The sequence below is a fragment of the Bombyx mori genome, chromosome 1, assembly GCF_030269925.1.
Source record: "Bombyx mori chromosome 1, ASM3026992v2".
Lineage (NCBI taxonomy): Eukaryota > Metazoa > Arthropoda > Insecta > Lepidoptera > Bombycidae > Bombyx > Bombyx mori.
The window spans coordinates 3205395-3230299 of NC_085107.1; the positions used below are offsets into that span (position 1 = coordinate 3205395).

General features: G+C 36.0%; 1 protein-coding gene and 1 long non-coding RNA gene across 3 annotated transcripts; one reads left to right on the top strand and one right to left on the bottom strand.

The window, feature by feature from the left end:
• Window positions 1-1220: 1220 nt before the first annotated feature.
• On the bottom strand, window positions 1221-23970 carry LOC101736377 (serine/threonine-protein kinase PRP4 homolog). Of its 2 annotated transcripts, none has more exons than XM_004932769.4 (10): window positions 23827-23970; window positions 19396-19445; window positions 16972-18286; window positions 16589-16729; window positions 15424-15729; window positions 12339-12427; window positions 10473-10619; window positions 9131-9399; window positions 6461-6837; window positions 1221-5656 (listed from the first exon to the last, which is right to left on the bottom strand). In XM_004932769.4, the coding sequence occupies exons 2-10, from the start codon at window positions 19404-19406 to the stop codon at window positions 5447-5449; spliced, it is 2865 nt and encodes a 954-aa protein (XP_004932826.1). In that variant the 5' UTR covers window positions 19407-19445; window positions 23827-23970; the 3' UTR covers window positions 1221-5446. The 2 variants fall into 2 exon arrangements, with proteins under 2 accessions (XP_004932826.1, XP_004932827.1); XM_004932770.4 differs by having other exon boundaries at window positions 23634-23937.
• LOC134201843 (uncharacterized) lies at window positions 13330-16925 on the top strand. Its single transcript, XR_009977104.1, has 2 exons — window positions 13330-14655; window positions 14739-16925. It is a non-coding gene; the product is annotated as an uncharacterized LOC134201843 (long non-coding RNA).
• Window positions 23971-24905: the final 935 nt, after the last annotated feature.

Genomic DNA, 24905 nt, shown 5'->3' on the forward strand with positions numbered 1-24905 from the left:
ATCCACCTTGAGATATAAATTCTAAGGTCTCAGTATAGTTACAACGAGAGATAGTTTTTTGTTTGAGGTTTAACTTTTTTTTTATTGCTTATATGGGTGGACAAGCTCACAGTCCACCTGGTGTTAAGTGGTTACTGGAGCCCATAGACATCTACAAAGTAAATGCGCCACCCACCTTGAGATATAAGTACTAAGGTCTCAGTATAGTTACAACGGCTGCCCCACCCTTCAAACCGAAACGCATTACTGCTTCACGGCAGAAATAGGCAGGATGGTGGTACCTACCCGTGCGGACTCACAAGAGGTCCTACCACCAGTAACTATGTAAATTATAATTTTGCGGGTTTGGTTTTTATTACACGATGTTATTCCTTCACCGTGGAAGTCAATCGTGAACATTTGTTAAGTACGTTTTTCCTTAGAAAAATTGGTACTCGCCTGCGGGATTCGAACACCAGTGCATCGCTAGATACGAATGCACCGGACGTCTTATCTTTTGGGCCACGACGACTTCGATATAACTAATTTCAAAAACTTAGTATTTTTTTTTATTTGTGTGGAAATCTTAAAATTTCGAATGCTCAAATTCTTTAGATGTATTTACTAACTTAACTTTTCAATTTGTTACCGTATGTGAGGTGTATAAGTGAAAAAGGGTCCCTGAGTGCAAATTACACGCGACAATTATGAGTGATAAGGGCGAACCAGCACGGGTCTGCAATACTTGCATATTGCCGCGGCAAAGCAGATAATCGTTCCAATTAAAATGGCAGGATTTCGAAGACCATAGACATTACAACGTGAATGCCGCTATCAATCTTGAAGCACGAGCTTTAAGTTTTTATATTATATCGGCTGTGGATCCCTCAAGTCAGCCTTTCCCAAAGTGGGCGATAACGCCCCCTTGTGGACGCTGCTGACCTAAAGGTAAGAGATCTGAAAAAAAAATGGGGACACTGTGTAGAAGCTTAAGAGGCGCTTTGTAATTCTATCTAGGAGGACTCTTGGATATCGTTTAAGTAGGTGATAAAATGGGGGCGCTAAATAATAATTTATTCTCAAAGTGGGCAGTAGACAAAATTAATTTGGGAACCCCTGCTCTAAACATATCCGCACAAGCTCGCGAGACGCCGTGCCACTAGCAGTGACATTCTCTTGGCGACATTAACTATATGTACTCGCATAACCTGTTCACTATTTCATTAAAATAAAACACATCATACAATTCTTACTAATTTATTATCCATCAACATGTCACGGAACACCGCGTTACTGTCAGTCGCCAGTGCAGCCGAAGTCATCACTGAAACCTTTGTTCTAACTTTACAAGGGGCAGAGGTAACGAGAACATTCTGTATAAAAATATTATAAAGCTGAAGAGTTTGTTTGTTTGAACGCGCTAATCAGGAACTACTGGTTGTACCGATTTGAAAAATTCTTTCAATGTTAGATAGCTCATTTATCGAAGAAGGCTATAGGCTATATAACATCACGCCAAGCCCAATGCAAGCGGAGCACCAATAAAGAATGTTTCAAAATCGGGCTTTTAATCTCTTTTGAGAGCTTCCACTGCGTGCGCTGCGGAAACGGTTAAGGTTTCGCTACAGTACCTAATGTATGAGATAGACATAGATAAAAAATTATGGTCGAATTGATAACGTCCTCTTTTTAAGTCGGTTAAAAAGCGTGATTTTGGTACCTTAGCACCTTAACATTCTATTATTCAGAAATATTTTCACTTGCTACGTAAATGAGGAGGGTAAAATTTAGCGTTATGCCAAAGTAACTATTCCAGACGGACGAAGTTGCGGGCAAAAGCTATATAGTTCTGTATAAAAACGTGTCTGTCGAAAAGCGACCGATTAAGATGGCCCCACTGTAGTGAGTCGTGTCATTTCAAAGATACAAAAATTATTATTATTGTTCAACTCTGCCCACTTCACTCCGTTTATAAAAGCTACATTCATATGGATTTTCGAGTTGTAATTTTCCGCTTACAGATGAACACATTTTCAAATCGTCTCCCATGTAAGTTTGTCCTCCTTATCTCTGCCGTCCATGCTTTATAGGATAACAATCTCTAGAGACATTGTAACGCCGATTGCAAACGAAATGCCTTCAAATTTTTCACGCATACGTCGACTCGATTACTTCCCAATAAGATTAACGCTCAACTCCCACGAAACCGTGTTGTTCTTACCCAGACATTGCTTTGTCACAAGTACATTTACTTCATCTAAAACACAGTTTGATAATCCACATGTATTTAGAAAAAATATTACGATCTTCGTGTTTCATACAAAATTTATAGATTCTTATTTGATTTTTAAATCAGCTTATTGAATATTTACAACTGTCTGTCTAAGGCTAGTTGATACAAAATCGAATATGCAATAACAGTCACGCACTTCGCAACCAAGTTACTTTATCACGTAATGTTTCAAACAATTATAATAATACAATACGGTTTCTGCTTTATAATTGTGCTAATTCCTTGAAAATGCTACATAAGAAATATCTGTTGTAAAATTCAGTCACATCAAACAATAATCGCCCGAATATATCATAAGCTTCTTCATTTAATTTTACAATTCAAACTCTCCAGAAATATACGATTTTTTATTTTAATTAAATTCTATGGAAGTAAATCAATCGAATTATTGCTATTCGGAAAACATCGCTACTAGATATATTATGTAATCTAGAAGGTATTATCGTTCCCAGAGTATCTGCTATTGAAAAAAATAACAATGTCGATGTGACACTTCTTACCGGGGACAAATTTATACGAAATACAGCCTAAATAAGAACATTACTGAATATTGGTTTGTAAATTTATTAAAGTGTTTTTATTAGATGAACTATCGAAGTAGTAACTTGGGTTTCATCTAGTCAGTAGATAGTCATCAGTCACTATCTCTAATTAACAATGTATATATAAACTATATTCACGTACCGAACAACGATTTACGGAGCATAATCATAAACTTAAGATTTTCGTATTACTTTAGAAACTATAGAAAATATAGTAGTCTCGAACCAAACTTCAAAACGGTGACTTCTTGAATGAGAACCAGAACACAGCTTGGCCTATTAGCGCTCATAACTTAACTACAGAATACGAAGGAGTCACGAATGTTCTAGAATTTCATTAAATTAAGTCATTGAACTGAACCAACAAATTAAACTAGATTCAGCTATATAATTATAATCAGTGTAAAAAATACATTTTCCGATAAGTGCCGCCAAAAACTTCTATCTAAAGGAATATTCAATAGTGAAACACAGTTTTACCGGAAAAAATCTTACTAGATCTAGATGTACATACTTTTTAATACATTAATCGAAAGCCCAAGTGATAGATTAGATTCGCAAGAACCAATTCAAATCGACATTAGATGTTACAGCCACAAATTTTTTGAGTCTCGTATTGACGTCATAAACGAGTCGTTTGAAATAAGCTTAAGGCTAACTTAATCAGTGTTGCAACGAATATTCGAATTCCCCGAATACTTTCAAGACATTCGCAAAGAAAAAATGTATATACAGATACACAGCACATTCCTAACATTGACTTGTCCGTAGAAATATACTTGACAATATTTTTTTTCCGATTACCCTCAATTAAACAATTCGATCGGTTGCCGTTGTGAATTTATTTTTGTGACTCATCAAAAAATTCGCTGTCTGGTATACCTTTGTATCCAATACTTGTACATAATAAAACTTAAGAAAAACGATATACACTACCGTCCAAAAGTTTAGAAGCACACCTGTTTTTATTCAACAAAAACATTGTCGACAAGCGAAAGATTAATTTTATACCATAATTTTGACGTGTCACGTGTTTAATAACTTAGTTCGTCTTAAGCCATCCGTAAAAGACTCGGAATCTCGAGTAAAGGTGTCTACTACATAGTTTCTAAAAAAACAAGAAGCAGGGAAAAAATAAGATAGAAAAACATCTGGTAGGCCTAAATTCCAATACCTAAACCACAACAAATCAAGGGTATAACTTCACCTTCGAACTTGTCTGGGATGAACACTACGGAAGGGTAAAAAATCGATCACCAACAATCTGAGAACATTTGTGGCCACTATTGGAGAGCGATTGGAACAAGTTGGATGAAGAAAATTTTAAGAGATTTATTAATAGAATGCTTAAAATGTGCAAGAAGATAATAACAGAGATAGGCGTACACTTCGATGAGGATGATGGCGATGAAGTTTGAGGGAATATTCATATTTCATAACGTAAAGTTAAATTTTCATTTTGTTTATATTTAATTTAAAATTTACCTGGCTGTTTCCAAACTTTTGGACGGTAATGTACGTCGTGTTAATTTCAGCCAACTATTCGTATTCGCTGCATCACCAAACTTAATCATAAATAATGTGTCAATAATTATTGTGCGAGAAATCAAATGAATATTACATTTCAACTAAACATATTAATACAACCAGTTTTCGATTATTTAAAGAATGTAAGTCGAACTCGTACGTAATGAGATCTTAACAATTATTTGTATCTACCGGTGACGGTGTATTGTGACACCCTACATGAGATTTTAGTGGGGCATTGAATTTGTATTATCTACTACTTGTAGGTTTAATGTAGACCAATGCTGAATTAAAAGTAGCGGACACTGAACTGTCATTCAACAAGTTAATATTTAAATTGGCCTCCCAGTCAACATTTGCATAATCACTTAGTAATGAAACTTCCAAGTTATTAATATATTACATTAAAAATTGGCAAATATGAACAAAATCAAGCTTTGTTTTCATTAAAAAATCGCAAATAAAAAATATAACATGTCTCTGGACGGTGGTCATGCTTCAATGACATTCTTTAATTAATCTGTGGTTGTATTTCCCAATTTTAACAGATTATACTAAGTAAGGATTCGAATTTCAACAATTTGCCCTGTGAGTGATGATTGAAACACTTTTAGGACTATCTCGTGTTTATTTAGTCACTAGATTAATTTAGTATCATTCGTTGAGGGTACTATAAACAAAATAGTTTCCCAAGAAGACAATAGAATATTAAATGAATCAGTTAATCTGTGTGCGAACGCATACAGTACAAACATATATGTACCTACTTTCCTTTTATGTAATATTTAGATAGTTATAAAGCAATAAAAAAATAGATTACCATTTTATCTTTATCACAAAGATTTTAGCTTGTAAAAGAAGAAAAAACAAAAAAAAGAGATCAAATCGTATGTAAAAGTGCTTTAATCTACCAATCGCAGGACTTCATGTAACGCTTATTCAAAAAGTCATCAAACACACAAACACTGTTCTTCAAGCAACATCTTCTCTGAGTTGAATGTTGAATTCGAACCAAAACTTGTATATATTTATTTATGTGGCATTAATTTCTAACGTCAATTTAATGGTTTCGCTTTTTGGTGTTCACATGGGCTTTTAGCTTGGGCTACATAAGTTTTTCTTGTATGAAGGGATGAGCTAAGCAGTGGTTGACAGAGGCTCTCTTGGCCGGATCCAACATAAGCATGCGTTCTAGTAAGTCCTTCAGTTGGGAGATCTTCTTGGCCTCTGGTAGAGGCAGCCTGTGATGCGGTGGCGCTAGTTCAGTTTGTAGATCTCTTGTAGGTTTTATGCTGGATATTATCACCACTTTCTCCTGTTGGCACAAGGTGAAGTTCTTTATTTAATTAAAAAATAATGAACGGCTTTTTCTTTTGCTTTTCGTTTAATATACAGGATTTTTTAAAAGTTTAATTATGTAAATAAAAATATTAATGGAAAGCCCATGTGGGAGCACTGAAATAATCAGATGCAGTTTCGCTACTGATGTTGCTTAGAAATATATTATGTATACTAAGTGGCAACATAGAAATGAATATCATATTTTAAATCAATGATTATCTCTGCATATTATGTTAGCACTAAAAATATATGTGGTAATGAAATAATTTAATATTGAATGTTATATTAATATTTCTGTCAGTCATTATTTATCGGATCTGTTATTAACATTTTTTTTTATAGCTTAGATGGGTGGACGAGCTCACAGCCCACCTGGTGTTAAGTGGTTACTGGAGCCCATAGACATTTACAACGTAAATGCGCCACGCACCTTGAGATATGTTTTAAGGTCTCAGTATAGTTACAACGGCTGCCCCGCCCTTCAAACCGAAACGCATTACTGCTTCACGGCAGAAATAGGCGGGGTGGTGGTACCTACCCGTGCGGACTCACAAGAGGCCCTACCACCAGTAATTATGCAAATTACAATTTTGCGGGTTTGATTTTATTACAATCGTGAACATTTGTTGAGTACGTATTTCATTAGAAAAATTGGTACCCGCTTGCGGGATTCGAACACTGGTGCATCGCTACATACGAATGCACCGGACGTCTTATCTTTTGGACCACGATGACTTCAAAATTGTATTGTAATTGTATTATATTCAATAAAACTTACCCTCTCGGTGATCTTATCCAGTTCGTGATACAAGAAGTTGCAATTCGCATCGAAATGTTGCTCTTTGAAATGTCCCTTCTTGATGATTTTATTGGGTATTTTTCCTTTCAGATCCATGAAGTACTTCAACATTTCATTATTGGACTTGCCACTGAACATTATCTTCCCGGTCGACAGTTCGTATATTGTGCACGCAGTCGACCACATATCGATGCCGTGATCGTATGGAACGCCCAGGATTATCTCTGGCGCCCTATAGAACCTGGACACCAGGTAGGGTGTGATCTCGTTGTCGGTGACCTGGGACGCCGCTCCGAAATCGCAAAGTTTCAGATTTAGTTTGTTCTCGTTTACCAAGATGTTGTCGGGTTTTATATCTGCGTACGAGAGACGACGAAATAAAACGTGAAACAAATGAAGATCACTTAGTGCTAGTTAGAAAACTGAGTAACGAAAACACCAGACTTTATACAGAGCTTTAATATAATTCAAAGCTATGGTTGTATACGCATCAGCCCAATGGCGGATCTAGGGGGGGGTCATGGGGGTCATGACCACCCCCTGAGCTGGTCCCAGGACTTAGGTGGACCACTAATTGAATATAATGATTTTATTTATATATTTTGTAACCATACAGATTTTATGTAACTACATACCTTCAATATTTAATTAATTTAATATAATAACTTTGTATAATGGCAAACGTCTGGGAACGAACGCATCTAAATTTGAGTATGTGACCCCCTCCTGGCGCCAAAGCTGGATCCGCCCTTGCATCAGCCACTATTTTATAGGGCTTATATAACCTAAGCTTAAATCAGTTTTTAAGCTATTGCATAGATTTTATCGCGGGCTTTGAGCGCGACGACTGAATCAAGAAATTCCGTAACGAAAATAACCTGACACCCCCACAACGCCTACTATGTAGCTCGCGTTCAACACATTCACACGTTGCGCTTGTGGAGTGTTTGTGAATAAGCGCGTGGCGTGACGTCACACTGCATGCGCATCATGAAAAGTCTGCCCATCTCTCTCTCGCGCGGTCTAGCTTATGAGTGTGTAGGGGACAGTTAAGGTTTTGCTTTTATTAATGTTTAACATAACGTGGTCTTGTTTTATTATTGTTTTAATATTAAATTATCATTGTTTAATTATAATTGCATGAGTTGATAAAAAATGCTATGCAATAGCTTTACCGCGGCAGTTCCCGAGTGCCACACGTTTGTTTTTTTTAATTTTTTTATTGCCCTTGTAGACGAGCATACGGCCCGCCTGATGGTGAGTTGTTACCGTCGCCCATGGGCTTCAGCAATGCCAAGGGCAGAGCCGAGCCGCTGCCTACCGCTTAATACTCTCCACAAGCCTCGTTTGAAGAAGGACATGCCATAGCGCTCGGGAAACACCGTGGAGGGGAGCTCATTCCATAGCCGGATGGTACGTGGCAAAAAAGATCTCTGGAAACGCACTGTGGATGACCGCAGTGGCTACAGGTAGTATGGATGAACTCTACTCAGCTGGCCGGCGGTGCGATGGTCCAAACGAGATGATGGTATCATCTAGAATAATAAAGACTGAACAGCCGCTCAGCCATCGCTGACGCCATCATATCGAGGGGTAAAAGGCTATTTGATTTAAGCGACTTTTTTGCAATTTTACAGGAGAGCCAAGTTTAATATTTGGCAAAAAAATCATAACAAAAAAACTTCTTTAGTTAATTGAATAGTATAGTAAGCGGCACGTAAGTTGGCAAGGTTTTGGTGTAGTGGGGGTAATGTCGCGCAGAGTGCACATTGCAACAAAAAAATGGTCACTTTTATTGCCCGCATATTATTTAATTTTATTTTATAAAAAATTTTATTTGCCATAATTTATTTTTAAGCCTGTGTTTAGCAGAAAGTTAAAGAAAAGAGAGGAATTCGTGAAGTGTATTGGGTGTTATAAATAAAATACTATTAAAAGTTAAGAAGTTTACTTAAAAAAATATACTTAATATTAAAAATTGGACTAAATGGACCCCTTGGATTAAATTTATGGTAGCACCTGAGCTGGTGGAAGGAGTTGGCTCCTCATCGTCGACATAACGAAGAGTCGCTGTCGTCACTGGCGTAAATCATAAAACGTTCAGTGACTGAATCAACTATATGGTCATTGGTCTATGGTCATTTGGTCCTGGCATTGCAAACAAACTTAAAACAGTAACACTCGTAACAAAAACTAAATTTAAAACAATAATAACAACTCGTAACAAAAACTCAATATAAACAAAGGGTTCCCACAACTTTAGTAGGCGCATGTGTAACCGGGTGCGAACGGAACGTGGACGCGGTGCGGGAGGGGAGGGTCAACTGAATCACCAATCGCGCGCTCGGAACGGTGCTACGTCTTTCCCCGCGTCCCGCTTGACAACCAAAGAGACCTAAAAAACGACTTCTGCGCATCTAGCGACTCTTGCCAAGTTACGTACCGGGGACTATATAAACATAATTGAAGTTCAATTAGAACATCGAACTGTTGATGCTAATACCAAATAAAATTTACCTTTAGTTACGTCGTAGAAATGTTGCTTAAACGAAATTGCCTTTCACCTTCGGTATACAATGTTAATATATACAAAAAAGATCAGAGTACACTCTGTCTATTTTCGAAGCCGACAAAACAAGTCAAACTCACCGGCATGTACGATGCCCGTCTTCTTCAATAGCTTGAGGGCTAGCAGCATCTGTTGCGTGTAACTCCTAACCGCCTTGATGTGGATGCCGCTGTTCTTTCCGTATTTCTTTAGGACCTCCCTCAGGTTCATCGAGAGCGGTTCGAGCACCATGCACAGGTGACGTTTGTGGAAGAAGTGCCGGAACAAACGGAGACAGTGGAATTTGTCCTCTGGATCGGCGTCGTTCAAACGTTTTAGTATCTCCAGCTCGCGGAGACCGGTTTTGTGCCTGAAATTTGCATTTTATTTTTCCTCAAAACAGGTTTACTATTATAGGTCCGGTCACCGTCCTCGTCGAACCCGTCGCTTGCGACGAAGGGCTCGACGAGCGAATTAACCCATAGACACAGCCCACTGAGTTTCTCACTGGTTCTTCTCAGTGGGTCGCGTTTCCGATCCGGTGGTAGATTCTGCGAAGCACTACTCTTGCTAGGGTTAGTGTTAGCAACTCTCCGGTTTGAGCCCCAAGAGCTCACCTATACACGTTAGGGAGAAGCTGAAATAGCCTCTAAAGGCTATCAGCATAGGTAGGAAAAAATTAATAAATTATAAGATACTAGCTGTACTTCGCTTCGGTGGTCATTTAAAATTAACATTATTATTTCTCGCCCCCACAAAGATTCCCATCATTAACAACACTCATGTAAATATTAGCCTATCCGTTAAGTGCATGTATTTTCTACATGTGTTCAGTAGTTATAACGGAACATCCGTAAAAATCATTGTAGATTTATATATTAGTATAGAAACGTCAATTATGCAAGACTTTATTATTTCATAGACTTCTTTGATTTGTTCAACATCAATGTCGAATCTGTCGTATTACCGTTGAAGTTATAACTTAATTTGCTGTTAAAAATTAATTTCCACGTTATTTCATAACTAATTCCGATACTAAGTCCAGAGAAACTTTACTATTAATGGTGTTTAATATTAGACATAGAATAATGTATAAAATGAAACTTAGGAGACAACCCTATCATGAGTGTGGTTAAAAACCTATATTGACAACCCTATTATGAGTGTGGTAGAAAACCTGTATAGACAACCCTATCATGAATATGGTAGAAAACCTGTATTGACAACCCTATCATGAATATGGTGGAAAACCTGTATTTTCAACCCTATCATGAGTGTGGTATAAAACCTGTATAGACAACCCTGTCATTAATATGGTAGAAAACCTGTATTTTCAACCCTATCATGAGTTTGGTTGATAGATAGCCTGTAGAGACAACCCTATCATGAGTGTAGTATAAAAACTATATATTATATAATTGTCTCATCGCTCCGAATGCTCACATGATCTCATTGTTCCTTATGATCTTGACGGCAACATCAGTGTTACTCCTGGCCTGGTCCCTGGCTCGCACCACGTTAGAGAACACACCCTGGCCCGTGTACCCGTACACATTGTAGCGGTTGTCCAATGTTTCGCCGATACGAACTCTGCCAATGAATAAAGGACTTAGTTACAACATCATTAGAGTAGGATTCCCTGCACTATGGGAATCAGAGAATGATATGAGATGAGACTTTTATTACTGGTGGTGGTCTTGCGACTATACACAGGTTTTTTTTTTTTTTTTATTGCTTAGATGTGTGGACGAGCTCACAGCCCACCTGGTGTTAAGTGGTTACTGGAGCCCATAGACACCTACAACGCAAATGCGCCACACACCTTGAGATATAGTTCTAAGGTCTCAGTATAGTCACAACGGCTGCCCCACCCTTCAAACCGAAACGCATTACTGCTTCACGGCAGAAATAGGCGGGGCGGTGGTACCTACCCGTGCGGACTCACAAGAGGTCCTACCACCAGTAATTACGCAAATTATAATTTTGCGGGTTTGATTTTTATTGCACGATGTTATTCCTTCACCGTGGAAGTCAATCGTGAACATTTGCTGAGTACGTATTTCATTAGAAAAATTGGTACCCGCCAGCGGGATTCGAACACCGGTGCATCGCTCGATACGAATGCACCGGACGTGTTATCCTTTAGGCCACGACGACTTCAAAGGTAGTTAAAAGTGAGACCTCAGAATTCATTTCTCAAGGTGGGTGTCGGCATTTACGTTGTAGATGTCTATGGGCTCCCACTTAACATCAGGTGGGTCGTGAGTTCGCCTACCCATCTAAGCAATAAAAAAAATCAGATCTTCTCAGTGGGTCGTGATTCCGAGCCGGTGGTAGATTCAGCGAAGCACTGCTCTTTCTAAGGCAAGTGTTAGCAAATTCTCTGAGCTCGAGCCCGTGAGCTCACCTACCTGTCTGAGCGAAGCTGCAATAGCCCCTCAGGCTACCAGAGAATAAGTAGGAGAAAAAAACTGATATACATATTATTATATGGTCCGGAACTAAGTTCTCGTAGACGGCAACAGCAATAAGTGCCGATCGATTTCTCGGTCAGATACAAAACATTGCGAACCACGTATAGACAAATTGGTAAATAAATCACTTTGACCCGTTTAGTGACTTTGTTGGCGCGTTATATATATTTTCAAATAAAGAAAATTTGTCTAATCCTTTTCTATTTTCTTCTATAAGTTTAACATATAGTCATCTAAAAACATTAACTTTTTCTTCGCTTGCGCTATTTGAAAAGCAATTCGACTTAATATAATGTTTTTTACTGGTGGTAGGAGCTCTTGTGAGTCCGCGCGGTTAGGTACCACCGCCCTGCCTATTTCTGCCGTGAAGCAGTAATGCGTTTCGGTTTGAAGGGTGGGGCAGCCGTTGTAACTATACAATTTATATCTCAACGTGGGTGGCGCATTTACGTTGTAGATGTCTATGGGCTCCAGTAACTACTTAACACCAGGTGGGCTGTGAGCTCGTCCACCCTTCTAAGCAATAAAAAAATGTAGAACGTCAATAAAACAGCGTTGAAAGAGACGAAGAAGTATGAAGTTTTAAAATTCTATTTAGAATTGTGAACGAATTTACTATGATACATAGATATTGAACACCCTGACTACAATCAAAGAGACCCGTTCGTCACATTAATCTTTGGCCGGATCGGACCAAGCCTGGCAGTCGGAGGTCTAAACTACTGCACCTCCAATTCATTCAAAATACTTAGAATAATCAAATTTGATATAATGACTTTATTGTATATAGAAAGATAAAATCATGAATATCTCTAATGCAGAGATTTTAATTTACCTGTAGTACCCCTCAGCGTCATCCCAGTTATCTGTTAGTGACGGATTCTCCGTAGCAAGTTTAGTCTTTGAATCTCCTGTCGTCGGCGTCTGTAATAATTTCCAAAATTTACATATTAGAACACTTTTTTTTTTAAATTCACACAATAAAACCTTGTTAGGGACCGCATAATCCAGTAATGCGTCCAACAATGCAGATTACAAGCCAGGAGGATCTAAGAATATTCTTGGCTAACTATAGCATGACATTGACAGATATAACCATTATCCATAATGTCGACCAAACTAGTTACTGTTAATCTACAAATATGAATTTTTATTAAATACATTTATGTAATGTATGCATAGTTTTGTACCATTTATTTCCACTGCCTGTAGTAACAACATGCCATAATAATAGGTTGGGGAAAAAGTCTTTTCGCGTTAAAATATGTATTAACTTGCAATAAAATCTCTTTGGCTATAATATTTGGACCTTGCTGGTTTTTGGTATCAATAAAAGTTTAAATTTTAAAGAAGATAATTCCAAATTCAAATTAGGAAAATGTGTGATTTTTATTTATTTTTCGTACTGTGATGAGATGAGATGAAGATGAGTGAATCTAATGAAGAATTTCGATACATTTTAAAATTTTACTACAAAAAAGGTAAAAATGCAACGCAAACCGCGAAAAAATTATTATATTATTTGCGATGTTTATGGACCTAGTGCAGTGTCTATGAGAGTAGCACAAAATTGGTTTAAGTGTTTTCAATCCGGAAATTTTGGTGTCAAAGATGCACGTCGCTCTGGTCGCCCTATTATGGATAAAATGGATGCCATTTTTGAAAAATTGGAGCAAGATCGGCATATCAGTAGTTAGGACGTAGCTGAAGAACTGGGAATGGACCACAAAACAGTTTTGGCGCATTTGAAAAAAATTAGGTACACAAAAAAGCTCGATATTTGGGTACCTCATGAACTCACTGAAAGAAACCTAATCAACCGTGTACTCATTTGTAACTCTTTATTACGACGTAATGAAACCGAACCATTTTTGAAGAAGCTGATAACTGGTGATGAAAATTGGATCACGTACGACAAGATAGTGCGAAAAAGGTCGTGGTCAAAGGCCGGTCACGCTTCACAGACTGTGGCGAAGCCCGGGTTAACTCGCAACAAGGTGATGCTGTGTGTGTGGTGGGATTGGAAGGGCATTATTCATTATGAGCTGTTACCACCAGGCAGGACCATCGATTCTGAACTCCACTGCGAACAAGTGATGAGATTAAAGCAAGAAGTTGAGAGAAAACGGCCGGAATTAAACAATAGAAGGGGTGTAGTTTTTCATCATGATAACGCTAGGTCTCACACATCTTTAGCCACTCAGCAAAAATTAAGAGAGCTTGACTGGGAGGTGTTAATGCATCCGCCGTATAGTCCTGGCCTTGCACCTTCAGATTTCCACCTGTTTCGGTCTTTTCAGAATTCTTTAGGCAGTGTCAGGTTAACTTCACGAGAGGACTGCCAAAACCAATTGTCGCGGTATTTTGATCAGAAGCCCAAAGATTTCTATGTCTAGCAAAGGAATCATGTTCCTACCTACAAGATGGCAAAAAGCTATCGAACAAAATGGTACTTACATACTTTAGTAAAATGTAAATAAACTACATTAAAGAATGTTGTGAATTTTCTTAAAAAATGCGAAGAAACTTTTTCCCCAATATATGGCATGTTGTATATGGCATGTTGTTACTATGCAAAAATATTTCTTCAGCTATTTTAACGGGGTAAACTTAATTTAAGTTCAATTAAAAACATCGAATCATCAGTCTTCGAAAATTCGCTGATTTACGAATATGTATTATACATAACTAGCCTTTCACCCATCGATATTATTTATTATAATCAATCACGTTTCAAAGAAATTTGTTCTTTGAGGCACGTGCTACGTGATAATTTAAACAATTCTATTGGTATTATAAAATGACGTGTCCATCTGTAATTGCTATAGCATTTAGTAAGTAAATTGGGCTTCTATTAATATGAATGTTATTTAATGATTTTCACCAACAGATTCGTAAAAAGAACTTGATTATAATTTACATGGAAAAAAAAAACGTGTATTACTTATGGTATCTATTATAAGCATATAGGGGTGAGTATCACCACCCTGCCTAGGTTCCTTTGGTCATCCGTCCTGGTTTAAATGGTGGGACCACAGTTATACTATACAATTGATACTTGGACCACAATTCTTAAGGTGATTTTCGCGTTTAAGGTTTCGGCTGAGAAATTAACAACAAGCGGGCCGTGTGAGTTCATTAGCCCATCTATGGTACGAATAAATAAAAATAGTGATGCTCTTATAATTATAAACTGTTGCATTATCATTTCATTCAATTATTTCATTATTTTCAGGTCAAGATATAAAACGAGCAGCTATTTATTGAATAACAAGAAGACAAACGGGTCACACGAATTAAGGTTAAAAGTTTCTCAATTATTTGTGGCGATTAATGTGGCTAATTGAATATAACTGATAAGTGAAGATTGTTTATGTTTACTGCTATGAAAAACATTTATGTATTTATTTGTAGAGCTTAGATAAGCTTTCCAAAATTCTGTAGGTGCGATCCTACACCATAACATAAACATAAATTACTTCACTAGCCCAAAAACAGGTAATTGTGTGACTAACACATGTATACATGAATATTCTGAATGTCTATACTTTTTTGAGGATCACTGTATTACTCTCGATAGTTTGTACCATGTGATATACTTCACATGAGCATATGTTTATCATTTTATTACAATACCAGAAAATTAAATAGAAAAGGGATAATAAAAATAAATAATGATTATTAAAATGAACATTGTGAATTCCAAAATTAAATTTAGTTCAAAAAATTCGAAAACGAACGAATGTAACCATGTATGTATGTGTGCTTAAATGATAAAAAAACAATAAATACTTATACACCCACAAGAATTAGATCTTTTGCAAACGTAGCTGATCTGCTTATATTTGTCTCTTTCACACAATCAAATCTTAAGCTGGCTAAGAAAGAATGTAATAGAAATAGCGAATTATGGTACTCACATCGACGCTATCAAAGTTGTCTTGATCCGCGAACATATCCCATTCGCTATCTTTATTAGACTTTTGCAGTTTGATTGTGCTCTTAGATTCGTTCTCGATTTTCTTGATGAGCGTTTCACTGCGTGTCTCCGTCCTAATGTGTTTCCTTTCTTCTTTATTCTTTTCCTTGTGGTCGTGTGACTTATTTTTCGAAGTGGGCGACACAGAACGTTGGCTTTGCGGGCTAAACGGTGAAGCCGTTGCGTTTTGCGTGCGTTCCACGGTCGAATTCCCTTCAGATGTCGACTGAGTATCGCATCCAAGTTTCTGTTATAACATTAAACATCATATTAAACAATCTAGTTTATATCGAAACATTTTCATAAACTATCTCAGTAAAAAAAGGGTACGTGTACTTATGTACGCGCGTAAGAAGTTATACTTTATTTTTATTAAATTTTTTTCTTTTTTTTTTCTTTTAATCAATTTGAAAAAAAATCGATTAAACAACATCCTCAAACACGCATATTGTACATCCCTTTTCTTGACATCGTATAAATTCTCGGTACGGTTTGGAAAGTTCACCTGCGGCTATATTCAGACTCGCCAAGTTACGTCGGTCGTATTGTAATGAGCGATTTAGTGGGCAACTTCATTCTGTTAATTTTGTGTCATGGTGCGCGCGCATCGTAAAATTTCACTCTCATCAATTTTTCATAACGCGCCTAAAGAAGTATAACTTCAAAAAAACATTCAATTTGTATTGCAATTAATGTTGCCCGTTCAAAATTTATCAACAAGCAATGTCGTTTATCGACCCCTATAATAAGTTCTGGCAAAAGATCGATCTCATAATACATCATCATAAACACTTAACCTTTAATACGAAACAAATTACTATTTGATAGAAAATAAAAGAAACAACAATATCAAGTAAAGTCACTACATAGTATAAAACAAAGTCGCTTTCTCTGTCCCTATATCCCTATATATGCTTACATCTTTAAAATTACGCAACGGATTTTGATGCGGTTTTTTTTAATAGATAGAGTGATTGAAGAGGATGGTTTATATGTATAATAACATCCATTAAATAGTAGAGAAATCAATAATAAATTACAGTTTCCGAAGCGAAACGAGGGCGGGTCGCTAGTAATTAATATTTTGAATTTAAATGTGAAAATACCTTCATGAGCTGCTCTCTCTGTTTGCGTCGTCGCTCGATTATCTGTTTCTCGGTCTCTTCTTCATCATCATCAGTGTTTATATCGATGTTCAACTCTTCATCGCTAGAGCTGGGTATCACGTGCGTGACATCGGGGGTGCCCTGAAACCAATATACAATAATTGTTCTTATACGAGTCACTTTGACATTATTTTTGGTGACATTATCGGCGTAGCACTAATTGTACTTTATGTGTTTTAATTTCTCGTTGCTTTTATTGTTTAGTAAGAGTTTAACTAATTCATGCTCGTATTTTTAAGGAATATTGTTTTACACGATTAAATACGGGAAAGCATTACGATTCTTGTTTTATTTTACAAAACTTGTATTTTTCAAATATGTACCTTTCTGTGGCTCCTGGAACACGAAGCTTCTTGTGAACGGTCTCTGTTTGTCTCTCTGTTGCGCCCGGGTGAATGTCTGTCTCTATGGAAGTGTCTCAATCGGTTATTTGAAGCTCGTTCAGGTGACCGTTCTCGAGATCGTTCCCTCATCTTCACGACTGATCTTTCTCGGGATCTGCGTATTGCCCGTTCCGCAGTTCTATCTCGTGTCTGTCTTCGGCTTCTAGACGTTTCCTGCTCGCGACGCCTGATTTCAGACGATTTGCGATCTCTGTCCCTTATCCTCTCTCGATCTTTATCTCGCTCTCTTTCTCGTTCCCGTTCTCGTTCACGATCTCGCTCTCGATCGCGTTCTCTGTCTCGTTCGCGATCCCGCTCCCTGTCTCGTTCACGATCACGCTCGCGTTCTTTGTCTCGGTCGCGTTCACGTTCCCTTTCTTTTTCTTTCTCGCGTTCCCTCTCACGCTTTCGTTCCTTTTCCCGTTCACGTTCCCGTTCTTCTTGTTTACGCTTTTCTTTCTCTCTCTTGTCACGATATTCTTTATCTTCTATTTCTCTCTTCTTCTCCATTTCTCTTCTGCTTTCTCTGTTAATGATATCACGTAAGTCTTCTTCTTGCCGACGAGGTTTATGTTTTTCTGAAATCTTGTCCTTGCTTGATTTGTGTTTGCTCCTATGTTTATGATCTTTCTTGGATTTTTTCGGTTCGGGCGATTCCACATCGTCATTTATACAAATAATTTCATCAGGTTTGTCATCTTTGGCGTCAATACTTTCTTCGTCACTTTTATCAGAAAAATATGCTACAAGTCTAGCTTGTAATAGTTCTTTTTGTCTCATGAGTTCTTCTAAATTAAGATCGTCTTCGATCATTGTTAGTTCGGGACTTGCACAATCTTCCTGATAATTTTCTGTTTCAGAATTTGATGATATTATTTCTAACGTGTCCTCTTTGATTTCTACTATTCTATTGTGATTCTTATAATGGGAATTAGTGTCCCCATTTTGAGAAGCCCGACGTATTGTACTTATAGAATCTATCAAAGGAGAATGTAATTCAGAGTTGTTGCCAGTTTTCGACTGACACCGTTTGGATTTGTTGATCAAATCTTCAACATCAGATAAGGAAGTTTCACTCTCCGGTTCTCGGCTCTGTTGTTTCACCTTTTTAGATTTCTTTTTCTTTTTATGTAAATTTACAGAATCCTCTTCATCGGCAGTCGGTCTTTTGTGTTTTTTATGTTTCTTGCTTTTCTTTTTCTTTTTTCCATCTTCTTCATAATTATCACCATTAGTTATGTCATCTAACTTAGACCTGAGAAATAAATAAAACGTGGTACTTACAAATAGCTCTTTCGGTCGTATTTTATCTTCTTTAGTTCCTTTTACAACATATTCAACAATTCTGTAATATCACAGGAATTAATCGGTATTGAAGGAGTATATGTGATTGTTAAATACAACAAAATTCCTTCAAAACGCAATATACCTGGTTTCCAAATTACTTGTATTAATTAACTCGATTGATATATTAATATTCATTTCGGAACTGCTCATATTGATGAAGGAACAGATTTTGTATTTTGACTTTGCATTTTTTTATTTGTTTATTTATTGTTCATTTGATTGACATTGCCAATTATGACATTAACTTTCTACAATTACCTACGAAACATAGACCACAAAATGAGTAATGATCCGCTATGACAGATTTCAGGGCGATAATGTGTGTATATATGTGTATGAATATTTAAGAAATTAAATGAACAATAATTGAAATTCTTAGAGATTCTAGCATATAAAATATATTTTTTAAACAGTTAAAAAAGAAATCTTGCCCATTGTTCTGTTTTCATGTTTTTATGTTCTGATTAAATGTATATGATTTTTTTTGTTGCATTGTTGGATAGACGAGCTCACAGCCCACCTGGTGTTAAGTGGTTACTGGAGCCCATAGACATATACAACGTAAATGCGCCACCCACCTCGAGATATAAGTTCTAAGGTCTCAGTATAGTTACAACGGCTACCCCCACCCTTCGAACCGAAACGCATTACTGCTTCACGGCGGAAATAGGCGGAGTGGTGGTACCTACCCGTGCGGACTCCCAAGAGGTCCTACCACCAGTGATTAAGCAAATTATAATTTTTGCGGGTCTGATTTTTATTACACGATGTTATTCCTTCACCGTGGAAGTCAATCGTGAATATTTGTTGAGTACGTATGTCATTAGAAAAATTGGTACCCGCCTGCGGGATTCGAACACCGGTGCATCGCTACATACGAATGCACCGGACGTCTTATCCTTTAGGCCACGACGACTTCAACGATTAAATTAACGACGACGATTGAATTATGAGAATTTATATTTTGTCTGTATAATAGAAAATAGTGAAAGTTACCTTCGATTTAGTTTTACTTACTCTTTTCCCATTTTAAATCTGGCACTGTCACTGTTCAAGTTCACAGTATTCTGCAACAAAATTTAGATAAAATTACTATGAAACACTTCAATCAATATACAAAATATTTATTGATCCTTTTTATAATTTTATGCTGATAGAGTAACTGCGGATTAAGATGGCCTTAAGTTAAGCCTAAAAGTTCTATGTGTTGCTTAATTGTATTTTTATTGACTAGTAGCTGACCCGGAAAACGTTGTTTTGTCATATATAAGATTTCTAGGGAAATTATAGTGTAGAAAAAAAGTATCTTATTGTAAGTGTGTAAGGATGTGGTAAATGAGTGAAAGAGGCCTGTAGCGCTGTGAACGATTAGGGAGTATAAAAATAACAAAACCTCATTCAACCACATACCTAGGTAATGCCTCATTATAACAAAAAAAAATGTCCAAAAATAAAAATAAATGTTAGGGGTAGACAACCCTTATCACTTATGGGTATGAAAAATAGATAGTAGCCGATTCTCAGACCTACTGAACATGCATATGGTAACTAACATTGTGACATGAGAATTTTATATATAAGATTGTAAATAAATAATTATTGCACTGGAAATTAATGATAATTTTACGATGACAGTAAAATTAACATGAGAGTTGCACAGAAAAATTAAAATAATAGGTATAACAGTTACTGCTACGATAGATACACAAATAAAACCAAAAAAAACTGGCCGAAAAATGTATAGTGAGTATGACAGGAGACCGGCTTTGTCCTCATCCCTACTACGTGATGTGTGCTGGATGAGTGGTAACCCCTGGCGGGGATAACTGATCGATTGATAGTTGATCAGTAATCGACCGGCGAAGGCGGGAGATCAAATTGAATTTAAAAAAAAATCATAATTAAAGGAACTTGAAATTCTAAACTCTGAATACGAATTTATCGTACTACAATTATAATATTTGATTGCCATCTTGCAACCTTATTGCGGAACTGTGCATAGAATAAAAAAAATAAAAATTGGGATGGAAAAACAGGGGTTGATCGTATAAGAGTGAAAATTAGAGTAATATGAATTTTTTTATTTAAGTTTTTAATTAACAAATAAAAAATAAGGGTTGATCATAGAGGGATGAAAATTTAGGGTTGTATGTATTTTTGTATGCTGTATCATAAAAAAATAAAAACAAAAATCTTTGTCAAAAAAATAAAATAAAAAATTTAGGGGTGGACCCTTAAGATTTAGGGGGATGAAAAATAGATGTTATTTGATTCTCCACCCTGGCCGATATGCACGCTAAGATTCACGAAAATCGGTCGAGCGGTTGCGGAGAAGTTCAATCACGCACCACGTGACATGAGAATTTTATATATTAGAAGTAGTAATAACCATAAACACAGCTGAATAATGGACAACAGAATACAAATAAAAAATCAATGTAAAATAATGTCAATATTAACAAGCACCTTATCAATTTTCTATCATCATACGCTTTGCGGGAAAGGAATGGAGCATCTTCTCTCAAAAGTTGAGAAAAATTAAAGGATTTTTTCAATAAACATACCACTAATGGCTTAAGGTTTTGTACTGGGGCCAGTCTTTTACTCTCTGTATATAAATCTGACCTACCAAAGCGCCAACAGCTTACAGTCGCAACTTTTGGAGATGATACAACTTTGCTTGCTTTGAGTACATGCCCAACTTGAGCATCTGAACTCCTACAAAGCGGAATTCATAAAATAGAGAAAATGATGGCCATATGGAGAATCGCTACTAGCAAATCCAAATCTGTGCAAGTAGCCTTCACCAAACTTAGCCTTTGCAAAAAGGACTGCCAGTCAACAAATTTAAATGGTACTCAACTTCCTCATCAACATATGATTAAGTAGTTGTTAGTACATACAAATGCACTTAGAACACAGAATTACATGGAAAAAACATGTGCAAACAAAAGAGTTCTAAATAACCTGAAGTACAAAGGTCTGGTTACTCAGTAGAAACTGAAAACTAGCAATCAACAAATATACAGTATAATTCATAAGCCTATTTGGACATATTGTATTGAAGTATGGGGCACACCCTATATATAATGTATAATATCTAAGGGTATAAAAGTATAATTACTGGTGGTCGGACCTCTTGTGAGTCCACACAGGTAGATACTACTACCCCGCCTATTTCTGCAGTGAAGCAGTAATCCGTTTCAGTTTGAAGGGTGGGGCAGCCGTTATAACATACTGAGACCTTAGAACTCATATCTCAAGGTGAGTGTCAGCATTTACGTTGTAGATATTAATGGGCTCCAGTAACCAATTAACACCAGGTGGGCTGTGAGCTCGTCCACCCATTTAAGTACTTAATATAAAAAAATATATATTTTGGGACAAAGAAATATATTTGATGGTTCATCAAAACATAGGAGATCTATGAAATCTTTGAGCTGCCAATGGTCAAGAAATGATAAAAATGCTATTGGCCCCACAAGCCACAATTGTAAAAATATCCTAAACAGCTTGCATGTTTGCATATTTGATGAAAATACCCATCCGGAACTGGATGACTACATAAAAAATAAGGTAAGGCTCTGCTGGGAGTACTCTAATACCTAGCACACTATCTCATCTACATATAGTCCACACAACTAAGGGCATAATAAAGAGATAATATAATATATATGTGCATAATAAATTATATATTAATGATAGAAACTTGTATAAATAATATATAAGTTTCTATCAGTTATCTATTATATAAGTTTGGGCTCAGAGCCTCCCTTGTGTTAAATAGTAGCAGGTAACTTTCCTCAAATGTTTGAATGTATGTATGTAATTATACATTTTATCATACGTTTATAATAGGTAGTAATAAACTTTTGTATTTTTGATATAAAAAGTTTATAGCAATACTTAAATAATTAATAAATTATTTTTAGAATTTTTTTTTTATAGGAAGTGAATTTAAAAAGTTGTTATTTTCACTTTTTATCCTACTCAGTACATTTGTATGTAATGGAATTTTTCATTTAAATTTTCACTAACTTGAAAATTAAAACATGCATTAAACTCTGGTGACAACCGTATCGCTTGGACTTTTATTCCTATAAAAAGTAAGGATAATAATTTAGATAACAAAGTACTGGTCAAGCTGATTAAAGTGTATTACAAATAAAAAGCAATCTGCTTACTACCAAGGATGGCCCAAGTATTAATCAACACTATAATCAATGGCGGATCCAGGGGGGGGGTCATGGGGGTCATGACCACCTCGTGAGCTGGTTCCAGGACTTAGGTGGACAACTAATTGAATATAATGATTTTATTTATATATTTTGTCACCATACAGATTTTATGTAACTACATACCTTCAATATTTAATTAATTAAATATAATAACTTTGTATAATGGCAAACGCTTGGGAACGAACGCATCTAAATTTGACTATGTGACCCCCTCCTGGCGCCAAAGCTGGATCCGCCCTTGACTATAATAAACTGAACACAAACTTTCAACAGTTTAAAAGACTTTCACAATAAATTGTATCTCCTTTGATTTTACAATCAGTAAATAGAGCAAGCTCCACGTTTAATTTTTCCAAGTATATGGTTCTAAGCGCTTCTCCGGTTAGTAAATGTAATCTCATGACAACTGGTCCTTCTCTGGACTGTAGATTTTATTGGGGCCAATAACAGTTTTATAATTAATTATATTATATTATTTAGTTTTATGATTATTGCTCAATAAGCACATAAAATGACATCAATTTTGCAAAATAAATAAAACGATTTTTAAATAATGTATCACTGACGAGAAATTTTCATTGAAACTGCTGTCTTCAGAATTATTAACCTTAAAATTTTGTAACTTGGAAATACAAATTTTGCTAAAAAAAAATTGCTTCTTGATGTCACTTCAAATATATGGATGTCCTTATTTGTAACCCATTTTCTAATTATATGCTTAATGACTGATTAAACTACACTTTGTGAAAAAAAGTACTTTTGATAATATAAATCACGAAACTCTATAAAGAGTTCACTGATGTTTTTGAAAACGGAATTCATATAATCAGTGGTGAAAATGCTTTCGCTGTGCGCTTTAAGTTCACTGAGATTCGCAAACTTTTAAAACATTTCGTTCGAAGCGTTCCTATTCTTTTTTTTTTTTTTGTTAATGATATTATTATCCAGAAGATAACAATAGCGTTTTGAGAGACAATTCGCTAAGAATGGGAATAAACTTGATTTTTCTAAACATACCGCTATTCCCGTTGCAATCTTTCCAAAAAACAAACTAAATTACGAAAAAATCCAAACATTTGTGGGCATTGTTTCACAGACAAATAGTTCGATAAACTTTGAATAAATTCAATAATAAAAATGTGTGAACTGTACAGTAACTTAGAGAAAATGTATTTCTATTTAGCTTTAAATTATTGTAACTAAACTTCACCTTTAATGAGTAGGTTACTACTATTTAAGTAGAACAAAACTATAAAATAATAAACGTGACACTCTATCTATCAAAGTATCAAACCGTCACGATTTATTTTGTTTTTACAGAGTTCCAACTGGCAATGAAATTTATTCCATAAAACCAAATCAAGGCTTATCCTATAAGTTACCAGAAATCATGTACTCTATGGTCGATTGATCTTCCTAAATTTAAAAAAAAGAATAGAAACCTTTTTTACTTATAATGATTATATACATACCTATATTTTATGTGTGTTTATTTAAATAATACGCTAGTAAAAAATACGCTAGTTTAATGGAATGAAGAATAGATAGACTTTTTAGAAGTAACGCGAGAAGTAAAGTGGTATGAATTGTTTTACTGTGTTTCTTCTTAAGCCGTTTGTCATTGGGAAAGTGAACTAGTACGGAAAGATTAAATAAAGCTATTAGACGTGGCTTGTCAGTCTCTTTCAAAAAATCTACTGAAGTCTCACTAAGTTCCCATCATTTGAACTGGGACATTTCATCACATCTCATCTCGTTTCATTTTATTTGATTTTCTTCAATTTCGTCCCAATTTATAAGTTTTATATTATAGCTTCATTACATTCTGTTATGTAAATATTCATAATTATAGACTATATAAAGTCACCAAATGCTATAGGTACTTAGAAAAAAGAAGCAAGCCATTTAAGCAATGATGCCAACTTAGGAGATTTCTCCCTAGCTTAGGAAAAAATAAATTTATAACTGTGAATGTAAATGAGACAAATTGACCCAATTAAACCACCAATTTCTACAACTATGCACTCCTATTTTCTGATTTAAAGGATAAGACCACCGTTATACAATAGAGAGACTTTGACTTTGTGTCTAAATTTTTATAAAGGAAACAAAACTAATCAAAGCGATCGATTTTGTTAGCCTTCAGTATTATGTCGAGAGTCGAATAATTGCGTGGATGATTAGTATGCAATGATCACTTTGACTGTGGAAAAACTTGCAGACCTCTTGTGCTTTGAGGTATTGAAGCTTGTTTAAAGTATCAGACGGTTTCTATAATATGAGATTAAA